This window comes from Lynx rufus, unplaced genomic scaffold (assembly GCF_022079265.1).
Source record: "Lynx rufus isolate CCGP_SWC_20201006 ecotype Redwood Valley unplaced genomic scaffold, mLynRuf1.p SCAF_7, whole genome shotgun sequence".
Taxonomy (NCBI): domain Eukaryota; kingdom Metazoa; phylum Chordata; class Mammalia; order Carnivora; family Felidae; genus Lynx; species Lynx rufus.
In genome coordinates, this window is record NW_025814889.1 from 129,552,893 (window position 1) to 129,580,331 (window position 27,439).

The 27,439-nt window shown below is 47.6% G+C and overlaps 1 protein-coding gene and 1 long non-coding RNA gene across 5 annotated transcripts in view; one reads left to right on the plus strand and one right to left on the minus strand.

The window, feature by feature from the left end:
• The window catches only part of LOC124502697 (uncharacterized), a 112,268-nt gene extending 107,851 nt beyond the window's left edge, over positions 1–4,417 (minus strand). The window contains exon 1 of the long non-coding RNA XR_006959983.1: positions 4,289–4,417. This is a non-coding gene — a long non-coding RNA (uncharacterized LOC124502697). The remainder of the gene's footprint in view (positions 1–4,288) is intronic.
• A 95-nt stretch (positions 4,418–4,512) lies between these two features.
• Positions 4,513–27,439, plus strand: part of HMGXB4 (HMG-box containing 4) — a 29,937-nt gene continuing 7,010 nt past the window's right edge. The window contains exons 1-9 of one of the 4 annotated variants that reach the window (XM_047065642.1): positions 4,515–4,572; positions 8,995–9,093; positions 9,742–9,890; positions 10,105–10,183; positions 10,956–11,911; positions 23,360–23,441; positions 24,437–24,501; positions 26,218–26,323; positions 26,770–26,939. In XM_047065642.1, the coding sequence (XP_046921598.1) occupies positions 9,063–9,093; positions 9,742–9,890; positions 10,105–10,183; positions 10,956–11,911; positions 23,360–23,441; positions 24,437–24,501; positions 26,218–26,323; positions 26,770–26,939 (1,638 nt within the window). In that variant the 5' untranslated portion in view covers positions 4,515–4,572; positions 8,995–9,062. Of the gene's footprint in view, positions 4,573–5,159; positions 6,076–8,994; positions 9,094–9,741; positions 9,891–10,103; positions 10,184–10,289; positions 10,405–10,955; positions 11,912–23,359; positions 23,442–24,436; positions 24,502–26,217; positions 26,324–26,769; positions 26,940–27,439 lie in introns of those variants that run through there. The other 3 variants (XM_047065643.1, XM_047065646.1, XM_047065644.1) reach the window with 3 other exon arrangements.

Below are 27,439 nucleotides of genomic sequence, written 5' to 3' on the forward strand. Positions count from 1 at the left end.
CCCACTGCTTGTCATTCTGAGCATGTGGTGCAGCCCTGAGCCTCCCTGCCTCCCTTTACCCAATCTCTTCCACCAGGAATGCCCTCCCACCCTATTCTACAGGCAAGGACCTTGCCCTACAGGCAAGGACCAGCTAGAGGGCTTCCTCTTTCTTGAAGCCTAGGGACTCGAGAGCTCCTCTGGGCTCCAAAGGACAGAGGAGCCCCCAGCCAGTTTATACCAACAGGTAGGGGAGATCCCTGACTCACGCAGTAAGGCATGGAAGGGGCAGAGGACAGCTTGATCCGGGCACCGAGCATCTTCAAGCTCTTTCGGTGTCTTCTCACTTTCTCAGGCTCCTGCCTTTGAAGTTTTGACACAGCCCCAGGAAAGCTCAAGCTGGGTATTACGATCACCAGGCTGGCATTCCACGGCCACCCCTGAAGTCTGAGCTGTGACGTCTGCTGCAGACGAGCGGTGAAGCAAGTAAACCCAGGGCCGCCACACCATCTATGTAACTTTCCCAAGAAGCTTGCACCCCTGTCGCCTTGAGTCCCCGGAAAAAATGGTCTGTCCTACTGTTCATTCAACAACATCCAATCAAAAGAATTTGCTGAATACCCGCCATGTGGCTGGAGGGACAAAGATGACTTAGATCCTGCCCTTGAGGGGTAGGGAGAGGAGGGATGTCAGGGGATTGCTGACATCCATGTGGGAAGCGCAGTGGTAGAGACACGAAATCGAGCGTGTGGGAACACGGAGCATGATTCGGACAGGCGGCATTCAAGCTACGTCTTGTAGAACAAATAGTTTTCTGGGTACGGAGCCAGCAAAAGTGGTCGAGCGGTGGTGGCACGGAGGAAGCACACCGCGGACAAGGAAATGTGTGCACAATGGCGTGGATGCATGGTGGGGCACTCCGCGCTTAGGGAACCGGAAGTCTAGGGAACCGGAAGTCGGCCGGTGTGGCTGGGGCAGGGTCAAGGGATGTGAAGAATCAAGACTGCACACGAGGCAGTAGCCCCTCAAAAGCAAGGACAGGGCATCACAGCCTCATTACAGAGGATTTACTATTTGTCATCCCAGAATAGATTCCCCTGTTCTTTTGGGAAATGACTCCAACTTCATGGTTCTGCGAGAAATGATCCATCACAGCACGGAACGACCACCTGACCCCAAGCCAACCAATCATTCTTGCCTGGGATTCCTTCCCATGGAGCTGGCGTGGGGAAGCTCTCTTCCCTCACGACCCTAAGCCTAGAAGCCTGGGCTACATGTGGCCGTGACTCCAGGCCCGCGAGGATGGCCCACCTGAGAGAACAGAGGTAAGAGGGAGGGATCTGAATCCCTGGACCCGGAGGCCTAGACGGCTAGCTTTTCTCTGGCTCCTAGCATTTCTTCACCTCGAGCCATAAACTTCTTCTTGCCACTTACAGTAGTTTTAATTAGGTCTGTGCACTCCCAGCCCAAAGGGCCCTGTCCTCGGCATATCCATCCGGACTGATGCAACGAAGCTGCTCACAACACAGCTGATGAGGCCAAAGCATGGAAAAACAGTGCAGGGAAGAACACATCCAAATCAAGTAGGACTTGATGGGCCACCTGCTACTACCATGCACGTGGCAGTTTCCTCGGGTCACGTGAGCCAGAGACCAGCCCCAGGCCCAGAGAGCACCCACCCGTCACACATCCCAGATGCCATCCTCCTGTTTTCACGGGACGGCGTTCTCACTCACAAAGTCTACGTGACCTGGCCCTTCTCCACTTCGGGCTACCAAGTGGTCCACCTTTCTCTCCTTCCAAGTTGCAAAAACAAAAGAACCATGGCAGGGTATTAGGTGGAGAATATTTTTCCATCGAGGCTCAGAGGAAGGCCTAGCATCCATTCCCTGAGCTATGGACTCTGAGCCTCCGCCACCAGCCCACTTCTGGCTGGGCCGGCCTCTGCTTCCGCCTCCAGTGCACATGTCAGTCAGAGGAGCGTCTCTGATTGCTACTTTAAATAACAATCCCTACTTCCACTCCCTCCTGGTATCTTACCCTACTGGGCATTTTTTTCTCCACCTCTGATCACCACCTAACACGGTATCTATTTTCTGTTCCCAACCCAATTAGAACGTAAACTCTGGGGGGGGAGGAGGGGTCCAGACACTCCCAGTTTTGTTCATTGTTCTATTCTGAACACCCAGGACAGTGCCTCACACAGGCTGTGTTTCCAATAAATATCTGTTAAATGAATGAATGAATGAATGAATGGGCAGGCAGTGATACCAGACTGGGATCAGGGAACAGAGAGGGCAGACCGAGGGGTGATAGACTTCCGGTCTGAAGGTTAACACGGGCAATTATTTGATATGCCCAATCTCATGAGGGATGAAAGAAGACACAGGACAAACGGGACCCATGAAGCAGGCGGGTCCAAGCGAGTGGTACAGCTGGGTGGACAGCTATCGGCTTTGCCTAGCGCTCCTTTACCCTTCTGACAAGAATCCCTGATTCTCCTCGAGTTTATGCTGCTTTAAAGCGTGAGCATGTGACCTGATTTAGCCAATCAGCATACCCCATGACTTTGCCCATAGTGATTGCTTTCTGTTTTGGATACATGATCTAATTCAGGCAATGAGAGTCTCCCAAAACAAACGGGTAAAAGAAAGTCCCCACCCAGGGACACTGCCCGTAGCAAGGATGATACAGCCTGGAGGTGGACTCATCACCTGCAGCCTGAGAATAAAGCCAACCCAGAGGAAAGAACCTCTCTCCAGAAACTTGAGTTCCTCCCTGGATCCAGCCATGCCCAAAGGTACCAGACGTTTCAGTGCTGTCAGCCAATAAAGTCTCCTTTTCTGGTGAACTGTTTTGAATTGGGATTACGTCCCTTCCAGCCGAAAACATCCTGAGCAACCCTGAAGAACAGGAGTGAAAGTACATTCTCATGGCGCTTAAATACCTCACAGGGAGGCCCAATGTCAGGCCAGATGTCCCAGAAGAGCAATCCCATAACTCTTGGTGAAACTCACTGACTCTCTTTTTGATGGGCAGGATGGGGCCATAATGGCAGTTTTATTAACTATTCGCAGTTACGTTTGGGGAATACATTCAACCGCTTTGTCTCAGGTGTTTGAACATCTCGCATCTCACGACGGTGAAGGGCCGCGATTCAACGGAATCCGGGGGCGCCTGGGTGGCGCAGTCGGTTAAGCGTCCGACTTCAGCCAGGTCACGATCTCGCGGTCCGTGAGTTCGAGCCCCGCGTCGGGCTCTGGGCTGATGGCTCGGAGCCTGGAGCCTGTTTCCGATTCTGTGTCTCCCTCTCTCTCTCTCTACCCCTCCCCCGTTCATGCTCTGTCTCTCTCTGTCCCAAAAATAAATAAACGTTGAAAAAAAAAAAAATAAACGGAATCCGACATTCAACTCAGTGCAGAGGGAGAGAGAGCATCATACGGTGAAAAGAGCACCGAACCAAGAGCCAACTCATCTGCTTCTCTTCATCTCAACGTCTAAGTCCGCAAAGCGAGCAGCATGATTAAAACCCCTGCGAGCAGCCCTTCTAATTCTGGACTCAAAAGCCCAGGAAGACGAGGGTTCCTAATCTTTGATAGGATCTAAACCCAGAAAAACACGCATGTGCACAAACACGTAATTCTGCAGAGTGTCATGGGGTTCACGACTCTACGACCCAACCTAGATCGCTAACCTCTCTCCATTCTACAATAACTAGGACACTAGCTCTCCTTGCATTCCTCTGGTAATGGGGAACTCACTATCTGACGAGGTAGCCAAACACGACTGAACTGCTCTAGAAACATTAGTTTGTCTTCATATTGAACCAAGATCTTCACACAGCAGTTTCTACCTATTGGTCCAAATTCTCCAGAGCAAATCAGAAAAACCCTCTCTCCCTCTCTGTCTCTCTCCTGTGTGTGGCGTCTCTTCATTTGTTTGAAGACTGTTTCCAACTTTTAAATGCAAATAATATGTGAGAAGAAACGCAGATGACGGCTCACCATGTAATTTTACAGTTCGTTGTTAGAAAAAATACATTCTTCCGAAATATGCCAAGCACCCAAACGTAAGTGCCAAATTCCCAATAAGCACTATTAATCTGCACGGTCAAGGGTTTGCAGAAACAGCACTGATGCACAAAAATATCTCGAAGGAAATGGCATAGTCTTGCAGAAAGTTCACCTCATTCCGATTCACAAGAGTTGGAGTAGTACCTGCCTCCTCCCCCAACTACCTGTGCACGGTTGGGCAAGCCACTTAACCTCTCTGAGCCTGTTTCTCATCCGCAAAATGTGACCAAACCTACCTCACAGGGATGCAGCGAGGATTAAGTGACATAACGTTCGTAAAGCTCCGAGCCCACGCCTGGCTCACGGCAACTTCTCAATCAATCCCAGCTCCCGGGCTCAGCCAGTAGCGCGTTTCTTTCGATGCGCTCGGCGCTCCGTCAGGAGCGTGAGTCCCCTTCCCGAGCCGGAGCCTGCGCTCTGGGCTCGACTGAGGCTCCCTGGCCGCTCGCGCTTTTCTCTCCTTCTCCAAGATGGCGGCGGTCGGCGGCGCTGAGGCGGGATCCGGGCGAGCCGAGTGAAGGTAGCGGCGAGCGGAGCCCCCACGAGGCCGGGCTGGGCCCCCTCCCCGAGGCGGCAGCGGCCCCGCCCCGCCGCCACCCGCCGCTTGGGCCCGCGACACCGCCGCGGGGGCGCCTTAGGCCCGGCGCGGCCTAGCCCAGGGGCCGAGCCGGGGACTGGAGTAGCGGCCGCAGTCCGCCCCCGGGAAGGGGCTGGAGCGGGCCGCGGAAGGAAGGCGGGCGGGAGCTGTTCAAATGGGGAAGGCGGGAAAGCTGCGGGGCCGGGAGGGGGCGTGCGGCCGCCCCAGGGGCCTGCGGGCCGGGGCCGCCCCTCCCCCTGCCCGGGCCGTCTCCGCCCTCGGGGGCGCCCGGAGGCCGCCGGGACCGCGGGGAGCGGGTCGGGGCCGCGGCGCGGCTCGGGACCCGGGGTGCAGGGACCCCGGGCTGTCAAGGCGAGAGAGCCCCGGGGCCGGGGCGGCGGGAGGGCTGGGCCCTCAGCCGGCGGAGAGGATGCGAGGAGCTTTCTTCTTTTCCTCTTCACAGAGCTTTGTTGAACTAGCTGTTGCTGCAAAACTGCCGGGAGAATCCCATTGGTTTGCGTGGGGACCGCAAAAAGGGTGGTCCTGGGGGCTCTCTGTATAAATAACCCGGTGTTATGGGTCCTCTTTGCGGGCGACCCAGTTGGAACGTGCCTTCGGGGTGCGATCTTCTCCGTACAAGGCCCGTGTCCCCCCGCAGCTGTTACTTGTATATGTTCACTTTATATCATGCATTGGAGGAGCGACCTCTCCCCCCTCCCTCTGCCGGTTAAGCTGGTGGCCGGTTATGTCCCCTTATAGCAGAACCAAAAAAAAAAAAAAAAAACAACCCTCAGTCAAAGGAAAGCCTGTTGATTGGACAAAGCTTGTCAAAATTCGTCCTGGTGGTTTTTTGGAAATGTGTGTTGTCAGCCGATCTGTGCGGTGGTCGTGGTTCCGCTCAGCTCCCTTGCAATGAGAGGATTCAATCCCCATCCCAGGCTGTCGGGATCTCTGCAGTTTCCAGAGCTGGCAGGGGCTGTGAGTGCTGCATAGGTAGGTTCCTGGAGAAGGGAGTGGCAGGAATTCGGAGTCTCTGCGTTCCGAGTTTGGAGGCGATCTCCACAAAAATGACAAGACAGCACCTGCTCTATCCTAGAAGTAAACAACTGTAGCAATTCAGCAACTGGCAACAGCTGGCAAAGCACCTTCCTTTTCCTGCACTGACCGGCCACTTGGGTTCCTGGAGGAAGGCTGGAAGAAAACAGGGACCCTTGAACATGGCTGTCGTCGCGGACTAGACCCGGATTTCAGCGTTTCGCTCACTGCTCGGATCGAGGGCCTTACTCTGTTCCCTCTTTTTCAGTACTCACGTTCTGGGATGAAGAAATTTGTTCACAACGATCGCTGGGGCTCAGATTACCGCAAAAAAAAAAAAAATCACCTTCTGAAACTTTTTGTTTCAATACTTCTCATTTGGACCTGCAAAATAAGAATAAGCAACATTAAGTAACGAACTTTCACTTACAGTATCATTTCTTAGCACACTGAGAAGAACATAATTATAAAACTACCCCTGCCTCTTGAAGTTGACGACACTGAATTCCGTAAACTCCAAAATGATGGGATTCAGGAGAATGGGTTTTAACACCTGTTTTCGTTGTGCCAACATTTCATGTTAATTATGGCCTCTGTCTTCTAACGTGGAAATCAAGGCTAATAATATTTTTCACTTCCGTTAGTCCCACAATCTGCTGCCTAACCCTGAACTCTGAATTTATCGTGGATAATGATTACCTGGAAGGAATATCGAGGGGTCATCTGATCCTATATAAATGTTGTCCTAACTCTGCCTTTCTTCCACACTATTGCCTGAGACTTCTTTATCTGGTTTCATCTTTCCTTTGTGAATCAGCAACCCAAACTAACCCCTGAGCTGCAATAATACCTTGATTTTAAAGAATCTCGAAACGCAAGGTCCATCAATCTGCCCAAGCTGTGAGCAACAGAGTTCACTGTGTTTTAAGTTTTTTAAGCTCTTGACTATTCCAGTTCTTTAGTGAATCAGCCTTGCCTTCAGGTCCCATTCATTTTTTTTTCTCTCTCTCTACGGGTTATTTAATTCTGTAATGTATAAAATGCTCTTCAGCGTTTCTCTGAAAGTTTAAACAGGAGCAGGCCTAATTGCAATACGTCATGCCAATACCAGCATGTGTTTTCTGTATTTGCCCGTGCCTCTGAGGATCAGCTCCTAATTTTCTGTTCCCTTTCACAACTTTTTAAATCCGCTGGTTGTTTTCCAAAGCAGTCAGTTAAGAGACCACGAACACTTTTTTCACAGCTCTGAAGTCACATCGTGGTGTTCTCATACTGTCTTCAGAGGTACTTACTCCCATTTTGACTGTTAGACCGTTCCACTCTGGTTTATGTTAGTTTTGATGTTACTAAAAAGAAGGCCTGCCTGTACGTCTCAGGGCCTGCAGAAGTGCCTTGACAACAAATTGATGGCCATGTTTATGATCCCGAATGTTTAAGATTTTTTTCCTTATTATTTCTCAAACATTCTTAGCCAAAATTCATTTGGCATGAAAAACATTTAAAACTCCAGGTCTCAAGTTGCTGTATTTCTTGGCATTACCAGCCTGTGGAAACTAACGGGACCTTTATCTTTTTTTCTGATAAATTCAGTATATTTTAGTGCCAGTGAGAGGGTATACTGTTTTCAAATGAATGGACGTAATTCCCTCGGACGTTCCCCCTTGCCTTACCGCTTGCTGTCTGCACCACTTGTGTGGAGAGGGGAGGGCAGTAATTTCTTTTTTTCTTTTTTTTTTTTTTTAATGAAATCTATTGTCAAATTGGTTTCCGTACAACACCCAGTGCTCATCCCAACAGGTGGGAGGGCGGTAATTTCTACCTGAGAAAGTTGAATACTGGAACATGGAAATCTAGTGGTGCAAGTTGCCTCATATTTCTACATGAGATCTGACCTTATAGCCCCTTCATTTCCTATGACAAGCCCTCAGAGCAAGCAGTTCTCCAGTTTATCACTCAAATAATCCAGCTGATTTGGTTTCTTTACTTCACTCTAGATTCTCTTGACCTTGACCAACTCCATTCTTCATTCTCCTCAGGGAAGTGGAGAAGTACTTTTTTGTGTTACTTTTCTGAATGTTCCTTGTAAATCATTCTTGGTAATGCTTTTTCTCTTTGTACGCTCAACTTAGGCTTGTCTACGCACTGTACTTTATCTGACTCGTGCAATTAAGCCTTCTCGTTTATCTTCGATGTAACTTAGGAAAGTTCCCCCTGTTAATCAGATTCTCTGTCACGAAAGTTACACACTTCAGCATTGCCCATGCCCGCCTAAGGGATTGGCAGTGTCTCACCAGAGAGCCCGTCAGCATTTCTCAATCCCCTTATAGTAATGAAAATAAAATGAAATTTAAGTAAATAGCCAATCCAGTCACCTTGTAAGCATTTCACTAACTGGATGAGAACACTTTTTGATATACTTAGTCTGTCATTTTTAAGTTTCCTGCAAAGACTTCCTGCAGGACTTGCGACATTACCTGTCCTTAAAGTATTTGAAGAACTTTATCCTAGAGTGCAGTCTACAGCTTGTCATTGTCAAAGTCATAGCAGACAAATAAACGTGAATGCCAGAAAAAGTTTAACGTCTTCAGGATAATACTTAGAACATTTACATTACAGTAACTTTCAAATCAGTAAAAATCTTAATCACAAAAACTTCACCGCCAGTGGACAAATGAATTCTTCCTTATTTCCACCTAGCCTTTAACAGAGGCTTGATAGCCTTGAAAGCTGTCATGTGGCCAACCAATATAAGAAGTATACTTATTTTTATACCTCTGCAGTTTTGAGCAAATTCATATGGCCCAACAAAATGCAGACCAAAAAATTACACTGTAAAGTTATCATTTCTGTTTAAACTGCAACACGATAGATTTTAGCCTGTTGCCAGTCCGCATGGTAGGGCTTTATGGTTTGGAATGTTTGCTGTAATCTGTCTTCCTCTGCATCCTGCTTTATCTGTGCATTTCATAACTGTGACTGAACCTATCCCTCTGACTTAATGTCAGTATTTACCATCTCGGCGTTGTCAGTCCTGTTGGCATTTCAGAAATTCTCATTAATTTTGAGGTGTTTTTTATTCTGTGGGAGGTATTTTATATACTTCACCAAACCACAACTCTAACTCATAAGTCAAATCAAATTAAGCCCAGTACACTTCCTGCAGTCTCAACCCCGATACATTTACAAGCAGAATGAGGAGGTGACGAGACACTCCTTTATTTCTTGCTGCCCTTCCAGTCTGCCCTTGGATCACTACGCATTTCCATCTGGAAGGTTGCTTCTCCACAGTGATTTCGCATTACAGGAGGGTTTTCCTTCTTTGTTTCTCAGACCTGGTCCTGTAGACGGGAAGGAGCCTGGACACAGTGACACATTCACAAAGGCCCTGCAGGACCACCATGGCTTATGATGACTCCGTGAAGAAAGAAGGTATGACCCCTTAATCTGAGAAGCATTCCAAAGGGGGTTTCCTCTTCAATCCTTGCAGCCTGTGGACATAGAGACCAGGACTGGCCATCACAGCCTGGACTCCCAAGTGCTGGCCCAGAGCAGTATTAATGACACTCAGCCTCCACAACATCCCCCAACTGGGCCCATGGATGCGAAAACCAGGACAGGGTTCCAACACGAGAGTCTGAAATATAAGTCTCTAGTCTATCGGGGTGATCCCCTGCAGCACTCGTGGTCCTTGCCAGCTCCATGTGCAGGAGTCTGGGGACAGGAGTCACGTTTTGGACTCCCACAGAGCAGCACAGCGCATGAATCCTTATTCTTTTCAGCCTTACCTCTGCAAGTCTGTGTCCACCTGCCAAATCACAACTAAGAAACCATGTCTGAGGATGCACATTGGGCTTTGCATAGCGTGGAAGCATTGTTTCTTCAGGTTTGGTTCTTGTATTTGCAGCCAGGTCATCAAGAAATACACTTGTCCCCTTGGATCCTAGCCCCGTATTGCAGTGGGCTTCTTGAAACGTTTTAACTTGGAAATGGAGGGCCTGTTGCCTTACGTATGTGGTGACTTGGTTGCCACTTACTTAATCTTTCTCATTTCCTTTCCCAAATGAACCCGGCTTTTAGATTGCTTTGATGGTGATCACAGCTCTGAGGACACAGGACTAGCTGCTGGCCGAAGCCAACGAGAAAAGAAACGTTCTTACAAAGACTTTTTAAGGGAAGAGGAAGAAATCGCTGCTCAGGTCAGAAATTCTTCCAAGAAGAAGTTAAAGGTAAATTCTACACATTTGAATTAGGAAAGCTTTTAACTGTCTCACATCCTATTTCCTCATACTTGAAGAAAGAAGTTTATCTTAAAATAAACATTGTTGGCACCCATTCGTAGTACTTCCCGTATTTTACTTTGTTTTCCAAAGTCAGAAATCAAAGAACAAAATCGGGCCCCGTCTTATTCGTTGGTCAATTCTTCTTCCTCTTCAATTCCAGGATAGCGAACTTTATTTCTTGGGGACGGACACGCACAAGAAGAAGAGGAAGCACTCCTCCGATGATTACTACCATGGAGGTGAGGAGGGAAGGGGCAGCAGGTGGGATGAACACATCACTGGTTCTTGGAGTCGGGGTAGGGGAAAGGGATCCAGATGTTGCTGACTCAGTGGCCTATTTAACAGGACAGTGGTTCTTGTTCTGAGTGCCGATAAACCAGTGTGAAGGAGGAGAGAGGTGGAGGGCTGGTATTTTGGAGGATTCAGCATAGAAGAACAGTCTTCATTTGTGATACACCAGGTACCAGGTTCCTTCTCCCCCCCAATCATCCACTTCTCTTCTGCCCATTGTTACCTAGCATCCCTTTTGCCGTATGTAGTCCCGGGCCCTCGGGCCTGCACCTGTGGGTTACTTCTCAGTGCAGTGCATATCCACTCACAAGACCAGCCTCTCTTAGCTCTCTTACGCGCATAGCTGATGAGACTAACCCTTTACTAGAACGGGCTCGTCCTGAACACAGAAACAGATGACACTCTTGTCTGCAGTGCAACCCAAATTGTGACTACTCATAATCCCACAGCTTAGTCCATTCTTCTGGGTCCGCTCTCTCTGGTTGCTCGTGAAGTCTCAGTGAAGAGAAACGACTTTAGTGGCGAGAACCGTGTCCGGGGTCAGGCAGAATCTACCAAGCCAAGAAGCACACGGGCGTCATCAGGAATCAGTGGAAGGGTCCCCCCTCAAATCATTTCTCTTAGCCTCTTGCTCGTGTTAGCTGAGTGTTTTGGGTGAGAGAGGAAACTTGTTGGAAGTTGGTTTGTCGTGTGGACGTGACTTCTCTCGATTATTTCTAGATATTTCGTCTTTGGAATCGTCACAGAAGAAAAAGAAGAAGTCCAGCCCGCAGTCTGCCGATACAGCCATGGATCTGTTGAAAGCTATCACTTCCCCGCTGGCAACAGGCTCCAAGCCCTCCAAAAAGACAGGGGAGAAATCCTCCAGTTCTTCAAGTCATTCAGAGAGTAAAAAGGAACACCACAGGAAGAAAGTAAGTGGAAGCGGTGGGGAGCTGTCCCTGGAGGATGGCGGTTCCCACAAATCAAAAAAAATGAAACCGCTCTATGTGAACACAGAGACACTGACTCTTCGGGAGCCCGATGGCTTAAAGATGAAGCTCATTCTCTCGCCAAAGGAGAAGGGAAGCAGCTCGGTTGATGAGGAGTCTTTTCAGTACCCCTCTCAACAAGCGACGGTGAAAAAATCCTCTAAGAAATCAGCTCGGGATGAGCAAGGTGCTTTACTCCTAGGACACGAGTTACAGAGCTTTCTGAGAACAGCCCGGAAGAAGCACAAGTCTGCCTCGGACCCACATTCCTCTCCTGGCCCCGAAGGCGGTGGGTCGGACGCCTCCCAATTCCCAGACTCCCACAGCGCTAACCTTGATCTTTCAGGACTTGAACCTATTCTGGTAGAATCAGACTCGTCCTCTGGTGGGGAGCTAGAGGCTGGGGAGCTAGTGATAGATGATTCCTACCGGGAAGTCAAGAAGAAGAAGAAGTCAAAGAAGAGCAAAAAGAAGAAGGACAAGGAGAAGCATAAAGAGAAGCGACACTCCAAGTCCAAGAGAAGTTCGGGACTTTCGGCCACAGCAGCGGGAGAGGCCCCAGTGGCTCCCGGCCCTCCTCCCAGCGCCCCGCACGCTGGGGCGGCTGCCCCTCCCCCCCCACTGCCCAGCCTCCACACAGACGGGCATGGTGAGAAAAAGAAGAAAAAAGAGGAGAAAGACAGAGAGAGAGAGAGAGGAGAAAAGGTAAACCATTCTTTAAAGTGCGGTGGGTAAGTGACAATGGTAGTAAGCGGACTTGGAATTCGGCAGCTGAGGTGAGCCGTGGGGAGTGTGGCCCCGTCCGGTGGGATGGCGTGAAATGTAAAATATTACCAGTGGCCAAGTGTGGCTGATGCGAAAATAAGAGCAGTCTTGATTATTCATGGGTTTTGTTTCTTTAATTTTTTTTAATGTTCATTTATTTTTGAGAGACAGAGACAGAGCACTAGTTGGGGAGGGGCAGAGAGAGAGAGAGAGAGGGAGGCACAGAATCTGAAGCAGGCTTCAGGCTCTGAGCTGTCATCACAGAGCCTGATGTGGGGCTTGAACTCACAAACGGTGAGATCATGACCTGAGCGGAAGTCAGATGCTTAACCAACTGAGCCATCCAGGCGCCCCAGATTCATGGGTTTTCTCAACGGAGCTGTTCTCCCATTGTGCCAGGCATAGGGTTAGGGACACCCTTGAAATTGGAATTCACGGAAAGAGCCAAACCCACTTTCTTTCACTCAGCAGCACTGGCTGCCTGGGGCAGTTGAGAGAGACTCAAGGTACCAGAGGTATTCTGTGAGCTTACTTTGAGAAACAGATTTTCAAAATGAGAAGAATAATGACCAGGTTAACAGAATAAGGGAATGGCTTTCCACTAACTGTGCTTTCCAGTTTCTGGTGTCAAATGTGTGTTCTTTCACCATGTGAGCGCCTGCTGTCTACCAGGCCCAGTGCTGTGCTTCATGTTAAGAGGAGCAGAGCTGAGTGGGACCTAGCTCCCGACCTCAGGGAGCCCACAGATTGCTGAGGAGACAGGAATGAGAAATCAGCCAGCTTGGTTTAACTTCTTTCCCGCAACTTGAAAAACTTCCTAGCAGTTGTACAGTAGGGGCTGGTGACTATGTCATTACAGGTTTTCTTTGAAAAATAAACCTTTCCCCCCTGTTATCAAAGTAATTGCTATTGCAGAAATTTAGAAATCGAGAATCGTAGAAAGAAGCTCAGAAAGGTTAGTTTCGCCACCCGAGGACAACCATTGGCTTCCTTTGTTTAGAGTTCTGCAAGATGAAATGTCAGATAAAGTCTGAAAGAGAAGCTGCTAAAAAGGAGAAAGTCAGGTATTTAAGAATTTGGAAATGGGAGCTTCGGTTCAACCTGTGACGGGTACGGGTCATGTTTCCCACTGCCAAGAGTGGCTTTGAAGTGTGTATATCTCAGAAATGAAAAACAAAAGTGTACCTTCCGAGCCACGAATCAGTGTGCGCGTCAAGAGCTGCATAATCAGACACTGGGTCAGGTTTTATTCATTTATTTGCAAATTGCTTCGTGAAATCGTATGTATTCTGTGTAAGATGCCCTTTATCCTGAGAATTTCCATTCGCTAGTGATGTATGACAGTGCCATAAACTAATCGTACAGTGCTGAACGTAGGAGGTCAGGGTGGTCAGAGCTTAACGGAAGAAAAAGGATTTCAGTACAAAGGCATCCAAGGTGGGCAGAAAGACGTTTAGGAAGTAGCACAGCAAAACCACCAAACTCTAGTCCTGTGTTTCTAACTGCCTGATAAATATTGCCACCGGGATGCCTTGGGTCCCTCAGACCCACGTCACTGACTAAGCTCATCATCCCGTCGCCCAAACCTGCATCTCCTCCTCCATCTGCTTCTGTGTTCTGGGCCCTTCCAGTCAGCCCAGACTCAAAACTATATGCTGCGTCATTTCTCTTGACGCTTTATTACGAAATTTTCCAAAGCAAAAGCTTTGAAATGGTACAGTGAGCACAATATGCCACCCAGTGAGATTCTGTAGTTATTATCTTGCTGTCTCCCTCATGAGACATCTGTCCATCCATCTTTTACAAAGTATTTTGAAGTAAATTATAGATCTCTCACATCGCATCGCTGAACGCTTCAGCCTGCGTGTCATTAACTTAAGTTCAATATTTGTTTTCAGGACTTTTTTTTTTTCATGGTAGACTTACGTGCAGATGTGCATGGGGTCAGTCTACCACTGGGTGAGTTTTGACAAATGCATACGCCTGTGTGACCACACCTGTCAAGACAGACATTCCCATCGTCCCAAACAGCTTTCGCGTACCCCTTGCCTGTCGGTCCCCGCCCCAGAGCCACCCACTGTTCTGGTTGCTTCCCAGTCTTATGGTGCATTTTTGCATCTCCGCCTCCCTGCTTTCCCTCTCCTGTAGCTCCACTCAAGGACTGTGCCCGATATCTTTCCTCCTTAATCATCCCCATGCCTTTATGTCCTCCGTTACCACTGTTCCATCCTGGACCTCATCCCTCCCTGTACGTAATGCAGTAAATGGCCTCCTTTCTGTTTCTTCTCCCATGCAATTACTACACCCTGATGCCAGAATGTTCTTAAGTACCACTTTGATGCCAACAGTCCTCTGGTTCAGCATCTTCAGTGGATCCTTCCCACGTTCACGTTCGACCCTAAGCTCCGAGAGGACCAGGGTCCTGTCTGTCACGCTCTCCACTTCATCCCTAGCACTGAACCCGCAGTCTGGCCCACTGTATTTAGTCCATAGATGCTTGCTGAATGACTAAATATCAAAGTTAGTCCATAGATGCTTGTCGAATGAGTAGACAATCAAGGTCCAGACCCGAGGCCAAGCATCATAATTGTCCGTGATTTAGCCTTCAGCCTTCCTTCTCAGCTGTCCCCCTTAGTCGGCTTTACATGCACTGTGGGGAAACCATTCTTGGCCCCTACATTCTTCCCTCTACTCCTCTGCTCATTTTTTGTAGTGATCTTCCGTATTCTCCTTCCCATACTGAAGCTCTGCCTTCCCTTCAAGACCTAATCAAGTACCGCCTCCTCCAAGACATGCTGCCCCTCCGGCCACAATTGTGACTTCCCCTGCCAGCTGGCTGTGGGAAGTCACTGCACTTAACTTTCCCTAACATTCGGGTTTTCTATGCATGTATTCCATTTCCCCTATTAAAGACGGTAAGCTCCTTGAGGGTGCCGTAGCTCCTTAGGGGCTGTTGTGGTCACCTTACCGTCCCCTTCGTCTCCTCAATGCCCTTGGGAGGCATTTTGTGATGCATGTAAAGTGAATGAAATGGGTGCAGACCTAGTACTGAAAAGGTGGGTCAGGAGCAAATTGTAAGAATCTTGAATTAGTTAAGGACTTGGCAACGGGCACTTCGGGCTTATGGGCAGGACTTAGGTATGCTCCACATGATCGTGTAAGAAGAAAATGATAGCGTGGCGGCAGGTGGGTGAGACCAAGGAGAGATTGTGACAGACCATGCAGGAGGTTATTATAGTCCAAGGTTTGGGGTACTGGAAAAGCCTGGTAGAGATTCAGAAGAGACTCTGAAGGGAAAACCGATAAGGTCTGGCAGCAGGGCTTGGATCTGAGAAGGCGGAAACATAAATGAGGGTAAAGATGTCCCTTAAGATTTTGAACCTGGGTGCCTTGGAAAATAAAATTATAATCTCTTCAAGTGTAGGACTTCTTTATAATTCCCCCACGGGGCTAGCAGTTGCTAGTAAAAAATGAACGGTAGTTTACAGCAAAAATTGTATTAGGAATCAGCATTTGATCGTGACTATCCAAACCTGAAGTAGTCATACTCTGAATGTAATCATTTATTTATCCAGCAAATACTTATGGAACACGTACCATGTTGTTTTAAACCTGACCTCTGCATAAAAATTTCTCGTGGAGTTTAAAGAAAAAAAAAATTCCTTTCCCGGGTTTTATTTCAGTATAGAAAAGAACTAAAAGTCCACCTAGAGATCAAAAGGAAAGCTTCAGGAATAGCGTCCCCCCAGACTACAGCGAGCAGAGGTTGGCTCTCCCAGCGGTAGAAACACGGAAAGCCTCTGTGCACTTTCTGCTTGGATCCTATGACCAGCACTGGCACAAAAGTAGAGAAGCAAGAAGGATGGCTGTTTTGGGAGAAGATAAGTCAGGTTTAGATTTTTTTAAGATATAAGCGTGAAGCGATTCAAGGCTAAGAGTGTGGGCTGGGGAGCCAGACCACTTGGGTTCAAAGCCTGGCTCTGCCACTTACAGGCTGTGTGCTATTGGGCAAGTGACATAACTTCTCCACGTACAAAGTGTGGATGGTGGGGCGCCTGGGTGGCTCAGTCGGTTGAGCGTCCGACTTCAGCTCAGGTCATGATCTCACACTCCGTGAGTTCGAGCCCCACATCAGGCTCTGTGCTGACAGCTCAGAGCCTGGAGCCTGCTTCAGATTCTGTGTCTCCCTCTCTCTCTCTGTCCCTCCCTTGCTCATGCTCTGTCTCTCTCTGTCTCAAAAATAAATTAATAAAAACATTAAAAAAATTTTTTTTTTTTTTTTTTTTTTTAAAGAAGGTGTGGATGATGACAGACCTACCTGATAGGGTCGTTAAGGGTTAAATGAGGTAATAATACATGTAAAAGGCAGCCAACCCACAGGGGCACCATTGGGTTGTTTTTTTGTTTTTTTTAAGAGTTTTAAGTAACCTCTACACCCAATATGGGGCTTGAACTTACAACCCCCAGATCAAGAGTCACATCCTCTGCTGACTAAGCCAACCAGGTGCCCCTGGATATTTTACATTTATTACATTTACTTCAAAAGAAACAGCAGTGTGGGACATCTGTCAAACACCTTGGGAACTACTAGCTCGAGGTAATTCATGGTTGCTACGTCTTATCACACGACATTCCTTTCAATAATGCCCCGTCTTTTCGAAGCTGGTCTTCTGTGATGGCTGTGATAAAAAGCAAGTACCATGTGCAAAGCCATGTGGGCACCCAGCTAAGTCTGGGAACTGTGGCTCTGCACATTAGTGAGCGTTCAATAGGAGCTGTTTTCAATGTCCTCTCCGGAGAAGTTCCAGAGAGCGATAGACACGCAAGAGCTGGGGCTCAGCAGAGCAGGTGGGGCTCGGGTGAGGGTGGGGCGCTCCTGCACAAGAAATGAGGTCCCTGAGCAGAGAGCCCAGAGCAGAATCTGGTACGGTGCGCACAACGGGGCGCCGGAGAAGGCAGAGGGGGCCACTGTGTGGGAGGAGAAACCAGAGAGGGGTCAGCGTGGCAGAAGTGAAGAGCAGACCGTTGGGGAGTAGACTGGACTCCCACTAGAGGGAGGAGGAGTTCAAGTGCGGCAGGGAGAGTGGGAGTCCATGCAGGAGTGAGAAGCGAGGGCAGCAGGGGTGGCACTCTCACCGGGTAGTCTTGATACAGACCAGGGGATTGAACTCTGTCTCCGGTGGAAGGTCACACTCTCAGTGTTGAGCTGTGTTTGGGGAGTGGCTTTTTGTTGTCGTGTTTGCGTGCTTGTGCATTGGCTCATTGTTGAATCCCGCCTTCTGAGAAGGGGTAGCAAAGTCATCTGGTAATGTCTTGATGATTTCCCCCTGGGATCATCCCGTGGAGGGGAAGCTCTTGTTTATGCCGGTAACGTTTCAAAGACACCTTACTTTGGGTTTTGCTGAATCACTAAAAGCCCATTCGCTGCCATTCAGAATAATATCTGTGATGTTGCCGCTCCAGAGGCACGCCTTCAGTTATCTGTATGTTTCCAGAAGGTTCATACTTCCTGTAAGCAAGCCGAGGCCAGCCAGGTGGCCTTGTGTCTGGCTCACTCAGGCGTTGTTGCTGATGGAGTAGCACACTGAAGTCTGAGCCGTGGTTAGACTCGTGGCACTGCGTGTGTCCTCTCGCTGCTGACACTGAAGCTGAGGAACAGCATCGATATGGTAAAAGTCAGCCGCTGCCCTCTACTGAGTGCCTGCCGTGCGCCAGTGTCTCTTAGGCATCTGACCTCTCGGACTGTCTTGACTGATAGGAGAAGCCAAGAAGACAAGACGAGGATTTTAGCATAGGTCTCCTTAACCCCAGGCCTGTACTTTCTCAACTCTTACCACGTGCCCTTCTGAAGCCTCAAGAGATGGTTGTCCGGTGCCATGTGCCTTCATCGCAGCCAACGGTAGGTTCTGGGGTAAAGGAAACCGATGCGGCGGCTAGCGTCTCAACTAGTGTCTGAGATTGGTCCCACTGAGATGTACAGACCTTGTTTGTAAGTCGAATGTGATGAAGCGCAGACAGCTTGGGCTCACACGCGGCCGTCCTGGGTCCTTGTTCTAGTCTGCTGCTTAACCAGCTGTGTTCTCTGGCAATGCTTCCTCCCTGCTCGCTTGTAAAACGCAGTTGTGTATACACGTAACACGCTCCGCACAGGCCCGGCTCCGGAAACAGCTGCGGTTGCACTTGCCGTTGCTTCTGTCCTAAGTTCTTCAAAAGCAGAAAGTAAGCTTGAAAACATCTTTCTTAAGCTTTTCTTCTCAACCGGTCATTTCACATAACCTCGACGAAGCAAGGAGACGATGCTTTTATGGTTTTCTTTGGCTTTGCTTCATAATATAACACCCACCTGATAGGAAGCAGACTCTGCAGTTATCCCACCTGTCTGGGCAACAGTTAAGGTCTAGAAAGAAAACAGCGTTTCCAAGGAGCAAAAGCCAGCACCCTACAGCCCACTGGAGCGCTTCCTGGGCGGGGGAAGGAACGCTGGCCAGAGAGGCGTCACCGGACCTCCCTGACCCTGTTCCGTTCTTTGCAGAAGAGCGAACATACCTGGCCCACCTCATGTGTGGGGGTGCCCTGAAAATCAGATGAGGGGGTGGAGGGGATTCACACTCCTCCCCTTTGGCACACAGTCCTGAGACTTTGTTATCCATCTTGTACGTATTCTGCACAACGTAAGTTGTGCCGGGCACGCGCCAGGTGCTATGGATTAAAGATGAGTAAGTGCAGTGCCAGCGTCCTGCCAACTCCGAGCTTTGGGTGTAGGAAGAGGGGTCGGAAAATATTCAGTGCGTCGAGCCCCCCTGCAGGCACGTGCCGAGTGCCGAGGGAGCACGGGGGGAAGCCTGGGGTGCCAGAGAAGGTTCCCTCCAGCGGCACGTATCATCTGAACCAGATCTCAGGGCCAGCTAGGAATTATCAGGTGGAAGTGAGGAGTGGGCTTTCAGGCGAGGAGTGAAAGATGCGTTGAAGAGACTGAGATGCCAGGAGGCAGAGGATGTTCAGAGAAGCACAGAAGTGCGCACGCGTGTGTGCGCGTGTGTGAGGTGGAGGCAGCAGAAGGTCGGGAGTAACCGTGTGGAAGGAGAAGCATTGCTGCACCTGCCTCCGAGGACGGGGCGGTGGAGCTGGGGGAGCGATCGTAAGCCACGACCGCAAGAGTCTAGCTGTGGTTTCAAATGCGTCCCGAGCGCTGCACCAGGCGTTCGTCGGCGGTATTTCGGTGAGTCTCCACAAGAACCCGGTGAGGCGTAGACGTTCTCCTCTCCGTCTCCCAGAAGCAAGCTCAAGGGAGCGAAGTAACCTGCCCAGGGCACAGTCCTGTTCAGGGGCAGAGCAGGACTCTAAACCCACGATCTTTGTGATTGTGGGGCCCCTGCTCCTTCCGTTACACAGAGAGGATGTCTGCCTTCCACCCAGTGGTGCGCCGTGAGAGATGGCGCAAGTGCAGAGCGCGTTTTAGGAAGACTTCCATTCAGAACGGTTCAGGTAGAAGCTTTGCTGTGAAACCTTACTTCTCTGGTACCCTCTCCTTTAGCCAGATCAGATTTAGGGACCTCGGTCAAATTAGTTCAGGAGAACATCAGGTGGTATCGTGGTTACAGGCGCGGGCTCCGAAGCCAGACCGGCTGCGTTTGGACGCTCGCCCCGCCACTCCTGCATGTCTGACCCTGCATCTCGGTTTCCTCATCTTTAAAATGGCAGGAATGGGGCGCCCAGCTGCCTCAGTCAGTTGAGCGTCCGACTTCGGCTCAGGTCGTGATCTCACGGTTCATGAGTTCGAGCCCCGCATCGGGCTCTGTGCTGACAGCTCGGAGCCTGGAGCCTGCTTCGGATTCTGGATTCTTTTAATGGCAGGAATGGGGCGCCCAGCTGGTTCAGTCAGAAGAGCATGCAACTCTCAGTCTTGGGGTCATGAGTTGGACCCCCATGTTAGGTAGAGAGATTACTTTTAAAAGTTAAAAAAAAATTAAATAAAATGGCAGTAATAATGGAATTTACCTCACAGGGTTGTTGCAAGGTTTAAGTGAGTTTCTAGAGGTAAAGCTGTCCTACAGCACCTCCTAATACGGTATTAGTATTAATGAAGCACTTGTGTTCTTGTCATCAGCAGAAGAAAGCCAAGTTTTATTTTTAAGATTCACAAGTTATGTTTTGCCTTAATCCCCAAGTGTTTTAGCCTTTAAAAGTTCTTAAACCAGAGTTTTGGGTGGACTTGAAGAGGGATTTTCATCAGATTGTCAAAGAGTTCTATTTCCCAAAGGAGTTAAACATGACTACTTTATAAAAAGCATTAAGAAGTTTACTCTTTGAGGGATTCCTGGATGGATCTGTCGGTTAAGTGTCTGACTCTTGATTTTGGCTTAGGTCAAGATCCCAGGGTCATGAGGTTGAGCCCTGCATTGGGCTCGGTACTGAGCGTGGAGCCTGCTTGAGATTCTCTCTCTCCCTTTGCCCCCTCCCCCACTCGCACTCTCTCTTTCTAAAAGGAAAAAAAAGTTACTCTTTGAAAGGTCTTGCTACAGCGATACATGTCAGCTAACACTTAAAAGGAGCTTATGGCTGCAAAATTACAACATTGTGAGTCACACTTAGTGGATCTGTTGGCAGTCATCTGCTACTAATAATAAAGTATCCAAGTTTTTGAAATACTAACATTTTATTAGGGGGAGTCAACATTGTTCCTGATGTAACCACTGTGATCCACTTGCAATAGTGTATGTTTTCTTGCATTAGGAAGTCTAGAGTGGAATTACTGGCCTTGAGTCACATGGAAATATTTTGTGTGCATAGAGATCATCCATTATTTGTATATTTCTAACTACTAAACTACATTTAGAAAAATCTTTGTGCCCTGGAAAAAGTTTAACTGTTAAGTTTGAATTCCGAACTTTAGGTCTACAGACAGGAGTTGCATTTTGCACAGTGGTTAGGTTCTAAGGTCAGCACCTAAGGTGGGAATTGTAAGTAGTTCAGGTTCCCTGAAAACCCCTCAGGAAGGCTGGCTTCACAACCAAAAGCTGACAGACTGCGGGTCCAACAGAACGTCAGCCCAGTGCAGCTGGGTTCTTCTCGGCACCAGGTGAAGTCATTGGCGTAGGCTCAGAAGCCATAATTATTATTTTTTCAATTATGTTAGCTACACGTGTCAGAATCACACTTGGGTAGTGAGTTGCGCACACTGAAAGAGACATACAGGAGTTCTCCAGGACAAGCAGGTGTATGTTCTTTGTCACACTCGCTCCAAGGAATAGGTTCATAGCATAGAATCACCCCAACTAATCAGTCAAAATCTCTCTCTCTCTCTCTGTCTCTTTCTCTCTCTCTCATAAATGGCCAAATATAGAACTTACATGAACTCCTGTCTATGTAGTGCCCCTCCATTGTATCTGGGGCCCAATAAAGGGGGATTTGAAAGAAGGGAGCGTTAGTTAAAAACCTTGGAACATTTGGGGATATGAAGCTGCTCCTAAATTACTAACCAAACGCAGCACCCAGAACTCACTTATGTCGCGTCTCTAAACAGGACTGGCTTCACCAGTAGAATACTAAAAATAGGACCTTCACTATTTAAATGAAACTGTTAAAGTAAAGGCCTTGCTGCTATTTTCTTTACCTGATTTAGGCCAGATGATTTCACTTTATCATCCTTCTCCAAAATTCCCTATTTTTAAAAAAAGCTTGTATTGGCCTTTTGGATGCTACAACTTCTATTTTGAAAGATACAGAGGGAATAGAAAAGAACTTATAGTAGTTTTACATAGGAGCATAACAAATTACCAAGGATTTAGCAGTGTGCAATGACATCCACTGTTATCTCCCAGTTCTGTACCTCGGAAGTCCAGATAGGGCTCAGCTGGGCTCTCAGTCTCTCCCAACACTGAATCAGGGTTTGGGCCAGAACTGGGTCCTTCCCTGAGGCGAGCGAGGGCTCCTTCCTCTTCAGGTTGTTGGCAGTTTGTTCATGTTGTCGGCAGTATTCCATTCTTTATAGTTGTAGAACTCATGGCAACCTCTTTTCCTAAAGTTCAAGGTCAGTAGGAGAGTGTCTGATGTTGTGTCTCATCCCTTTCAAGGGCTCACCTGACTGACCGTGATAAGTCAGGCTGAGTCAGGATGGTCTCCCTTTTGATTAACTAAGATTCAACGAGACCTAAACTAGTGTGCAAAGTCCCTTTTGCCATACAACGGAACAGTCACGGGAAAGATAGCCCGTCACATTCACCAGTCCTACTCACGCTCACAGGGATGGCACTATACGGGGCATGTGCACCAGGGGGCAGAAATCTTGGGAGCCGTCTTGGAATTCTGCCTGCCACAGAAGTGATGCTGTCATAACGTTACTGCGTACCTACTGAAGTGCCACATACTGTTTGATTAATTCCCGCCTTTGAGTTCAAATGGTATTATCCAAGTTTTACTCACAGGGAAACTATAGCTCAGGGAAATGAAGCAGTTTGTGTTGCTAACAAATAGTGTGGTCAGGATTCTGAACTGCATCAGTTAGCATCCAAAGCCCAGGCTCTGGTTATTTAGTCACATTATCTTGCTAAATCCTGTCACTCCTTCCTCCCTGCTTGTGGAGGTATCACAATGCAGTAAAGAATAAACATGCTCCAAGTAACACAAAGCAATTTGTTGAAGTGAGAGAGGTTCATCTTACATTGACTACCAAAGAATTGTTTTCAGTTGTTTACCTGCTTCCCACATTGGACCACAAGAATGTGAATAATGAAATAATGATAAACTACAACTAACAGGAAAAGCAGGATCAGGGAAATTATAACACTAGAAATCAAAACCAGAGGAACAAAACAAACAGATTTGGCTCTTGGCTTTCTGGTCCCAAAGTAAAGGGAAATAATATGATTCTTCTTTTCAAAGATGAGAAAAATAGACACTCCAGGAGAGGCAAAGATTTTCTTAGCACGGAGTTCACAAACACATAACGTGGGATTGTATATAGGTGAGTGAAGGGCTTTACAAGTAATTATCAAGTAGCTGCAACAACCTGAAAGATCTAGAAATGATTTAGCATGTGGTTTTTACCTTCTAAAGTAAAACTGGGGGTGCCTGGCTAGCTCAGTCAGTAGAGCACGTGACTCGATCTCGGAGTTGTGAGTTCCAGCCCCGCTTTGGGTATAAAGATTACTAAAAACTAAAATCTTTTAAAATAAAAGTAAAGCTGATACGTATTAATTAAATACTAAGTATCATTAAAAGTGAAATATAATTAAAAGTTATCCTGTTTAGGAAGCTGGTTAGTGGTTCCGAACTGTTCCCTAGATGAAAAAGTATAGGTCTCTTTCCTGTTTTGTAACCGTGGCTTCAGGGTTGCTCAACCTGTGTTCTAATGAAGTCTTCCCCTGTTCTGTTTCCACGTGGCACCAGCCAAAAAAGAAGAACATGTCTGCCTACCAGGTGTTCTGTAAAGAGTATCGTGTAACCATCGTGGCTGACCATCCAGGTATAGGTAAGGACATTTCTCATCCTCAGCTTTGTTCTGTCCGTCTTTATCTCAGAAACAGTGCAGTGAATTCAGCCAGTCAGCAGGCAGCTTCTTCCTATGGTACTAAAATACCACAAAGCTCATGTTTTTCACCCCTCGGTTCTGAAGTCACTTTAGGTTCTGTCTTAGTCCACCCATCCCTAAAACAGATAAGCTTTCTGTTCATATCCCTTAAAATGAGAAAACGGGACACTGAATAAAATTAAATGTTAGGGAGCCCTGCACATAAACCTGCAGTTGTTCGCTGCCGTGATTCCCCGGCTGACCTTTCCCTCTGGCCCCTGGGTGTGAGTTACAGCGAGGCGACTTGCATTGCTTCTGTCTGTCTCTGTGTCAGAAGTTAGCGAGGTGAGAGAAACACTCTGCCACAGACCTCGACAAGTCACGTAACCTCCACAGATCTCATTTGCCTGATGGGTACAGTGGCTTCACAACCTTCTCATCGAGGTTGTTGTGAGGCCCACGTGAAGCACCTTAGCAGATAGGAGCGCTTTATAAAGCATGACCTTGCTGTGCCGATGGAAGGGCAGCGTTACACTTCTCAAGGGTTGCTTCTGGGCTGCTCGAGGGAGATTCCTCTTTGGCTCTCCGCTCTCAAAACTTGGTAAAAATCTAACGTTTTCTATCAAATTCTACACAACACATCTTCTTTAACCTAAGTTGATAAGCTCTGTATAATGAGGTCAAATTGAAAGGCCCCCGAAAGAGGCTGAAGGGATAAATCTCTGGAGAACAGGTGTGTGAGAATTTGAGCCTATCTCATGACCACCCAGTAGCCCCTTCCTTCCCTAGAGAAAAGAATCAAGACAAGTGTTGGGGTTTTAGTGTGGTTTTCTGAAAGAACCTTGTGCTATTTAAATCTGAGCTGGGAAATCCTTCTAGTTTTTGCTCTTATCAATCTTCTGTTTGATTTATAGTCCAACCTTTACTGTATCGCGTTTTTTACCCTTTCATGCCAGACTTCGGGGAACTTAGTAAAAAACTGGCTGAGGTGTGGAAGCAGTTGCCAGAAAAAGACAAACTGGTAAGTACGCTTTCTTACGAACGCAGTTTCCATTGCTTTGTGCCTTGCAAAATATGTAATTCTTCTGTAGGCCATCAAGCCAACAGTGAAAATGGTGAAAAAAAATTATAGGTCAATAGAAAATGGTTTGGCAGGGGCGCCTGGGTGGCTCAGTCAGTTAAACGTCTGACTTTGGCTCAGGTCATGATCTCACGGTTTGTGGGTTCGAGCCCCGCGTCGGGCTCTGAGCTGACAGCTCAGGGCTTGGAGCCTGCTTCAGATTCTGTGTCTCCCTCTCTCTCTGCCCCTCCCCTGCTCCTGCTCTGTCTCTCTCTGTCTCAAAAATAAATACAAACATTAAAAAAAATAAAATAGGGGCGCCTGGGTGGCTCAGTCGGTTGGGCGGCCAACTTCGGCTCAGGTCATGATCTCGCGGTCTGTGAGTTCGAGCCCCGTGTCGGGCTCTGTGCTGACAGTTCAGAGCCTGGAACCTGTTTCAGATTCTGTGTCTCCCTCTCTCTGACCCTCCCCCGTTCATGCTCTGTCTCAAAAATAAATAAACGTTAAAAAAATTAAAAAATAATAATAATAAAATAAAATAAAATAAATTAAAAAAGAAAATGGTTTGGCAGAGGGCATTAACACTGGCTGGTGCCAGTTTACTCTAGTGTGGATTTAACTGCAGGGAGGCTATCTTTTCTAGCCTCATCTAGTTGTTTTCCAGCAGCCTTCCATTTGAGCCAAAAGATGACCTGAGTTGGGGAGTGATGAAGGGTTAAAAGAGAATCTAAGATCAGACCCCTTTCCTGCCAACAGCCACTGGTCAGTAAAGGTCTGAGAACTGAGGAAGGTCATCTGCATCATGGTTACTGCAAATGAGAAAAATATGGGCTGTGTTTACTAGGTGAGTGGCTTGCAGGCCATCATCCTCATCAGCCAATACCAAATAATATACCCTCCTATCAGGAAGCCGGCAACACAATGATAACTAGTTCTGCTGGAATCATTCACAGTCACTTTTCAACTGGGTGATGTGAAGGTTGGTCTAGGAACTAGAATTACCGTCTTTCTTTACAGCACAGCTCATCTGGGTGAAGCAGTGAAATTATTGCCACCTGGGTAGGTTATCTTTACTTTCTGTTTTCCGTGTCATTGTCATCCTGTTATTGGCATTGCCAACCAGCAGGTCAGAAGAACTATTTGGACCACATGGACATCATACCGAGCCAGGTGTTTACCCTATGATTTTCCATTTCGACCTCCGAGTGATCTCAAATCTCTTCTGAGACCTGACCATTAGCATGGAGGAACGTTTGTAGTCCTGTACTTAGGTATCACTGTAGTCACCATCTGAAGCCCGTTTGGTAACCCTCAGCGTAAAAGTTAGCATTAAGAGGCGCCTGGGCGGCTCAGTCACTTGAGCATCCAACTTCCACTCAGGTCATGATCTCACAGTTCGTGAGTTCAAGCCCCGCATCGGGCTCAACTGCTATCAGCATTGAACCCGCTTCAGATCCTCTCTACCACCCATCCCCCTCAGCCCCTCCCCTACTCATGTTCTTTCTCAAAAATAAACATTTAAAAAAAAAAAAAAGTTAGCATCAACCCTCTGTCTGCCCCCCTCCAGGATTTCCTTTCCCTTTCTTTTCTTCATTCTCCCCTTCCATGACTGCTTTCCCTTGTATGTTTTGTCCGGATTCATTTATCGTAACTTGCTTTGCCCTGATCTGATTGCAGATTTGGAAGCAAAAAGCTCAGTATCTGCAACACAAACAGAACAAAGCAGAAGCTACAACTGTGAAAAGAAAAGCCTCCTGCTCGGAAGTTCCCGTGAAAGTAAAAGGTAGGGGCTCCGACCTCTTTTCCTGAGAGCATGGTGAATTTGGCTTCCTAACCAGGAAATTGGGAGTGCAGCCTATATCAGAAGCAGATCTTGATACCCACATATTATCACTGAATATTACAGATTGCAAAAAAAAACAAAATTAGAAAATATAAATCAGAAGTCAGCAAACTTTTTCTAAAAAGGGGCAGAGAGTAAATATTTTAGATCTTGTGAGCCAAAGGCACTCTCTGTCACATATTCTCCTTTATTTTTTCTACAACCATTTAAAAATGTGAAGCCATTCTTAGCTCACAGGCTATGCAAAAACATGTACAGATTTGGCCCACAGTCCACAGTTTTGCTAAGGCCTGGTATAGGTCGTAACGGGGAAATCAGGAAGAAGATTTTTGTGGTGTCCCAGGCCATGGGTAAGCTTTATCTCTCTATTTCATCTCTGTTCTCAGCTTCCTCTGCAGGAGTACTGTCTCCCCAGAAGAAATCCCCACCCACCACCATGCTGTTACCAGCCTCGCCAGCCAAAGCCCCTGAGACAGAGCCCATTGATGTCGCTGCTCATCTACAGCTGCTGGGAGAGTCCCTAAGCCTCATTGGACACCGCCTACAGGAAACCGAGGTGAGTGGCACTATAAGCATAGCTCCAGTTTCTGATACAGTGTGAATCTGTTTGCTCCTTCCATGTGCACCCAGTGAGCAACTACTACTCTTTTGTGCGAGATTATGCCAGGTGCTAAGGACAGAGTGACAAGATACGTCCTCGTGAAAACCCCTAGAGATAAGGAATCTACTGGCTGTCAAAGTCTACCCTTACCCCATCCTATTGAACAATGGCACAAAAAGAAGTTAGGTATTCTATGATTTTTTTTCCCAATTTTTATTGAGATACAATTGATCTATAATCCTGTATTTTGATTTTTTAAAAATGCAGTGGAAAAAGTGAATACAAATCCCATGGAAGTTTTGATCATCGGTACTTCCAAGAGAGTTTCAATTTTTCTGCACAATTCCAGTAAGGTCTTAAATAGAGTAAATTGTATAGGGGATTAAGGCTTCCTCTACTTCATTGAAAATAAGTAGCAAATAGGGAAATTGAGGTTCTCAAGCTCTTTATTACTG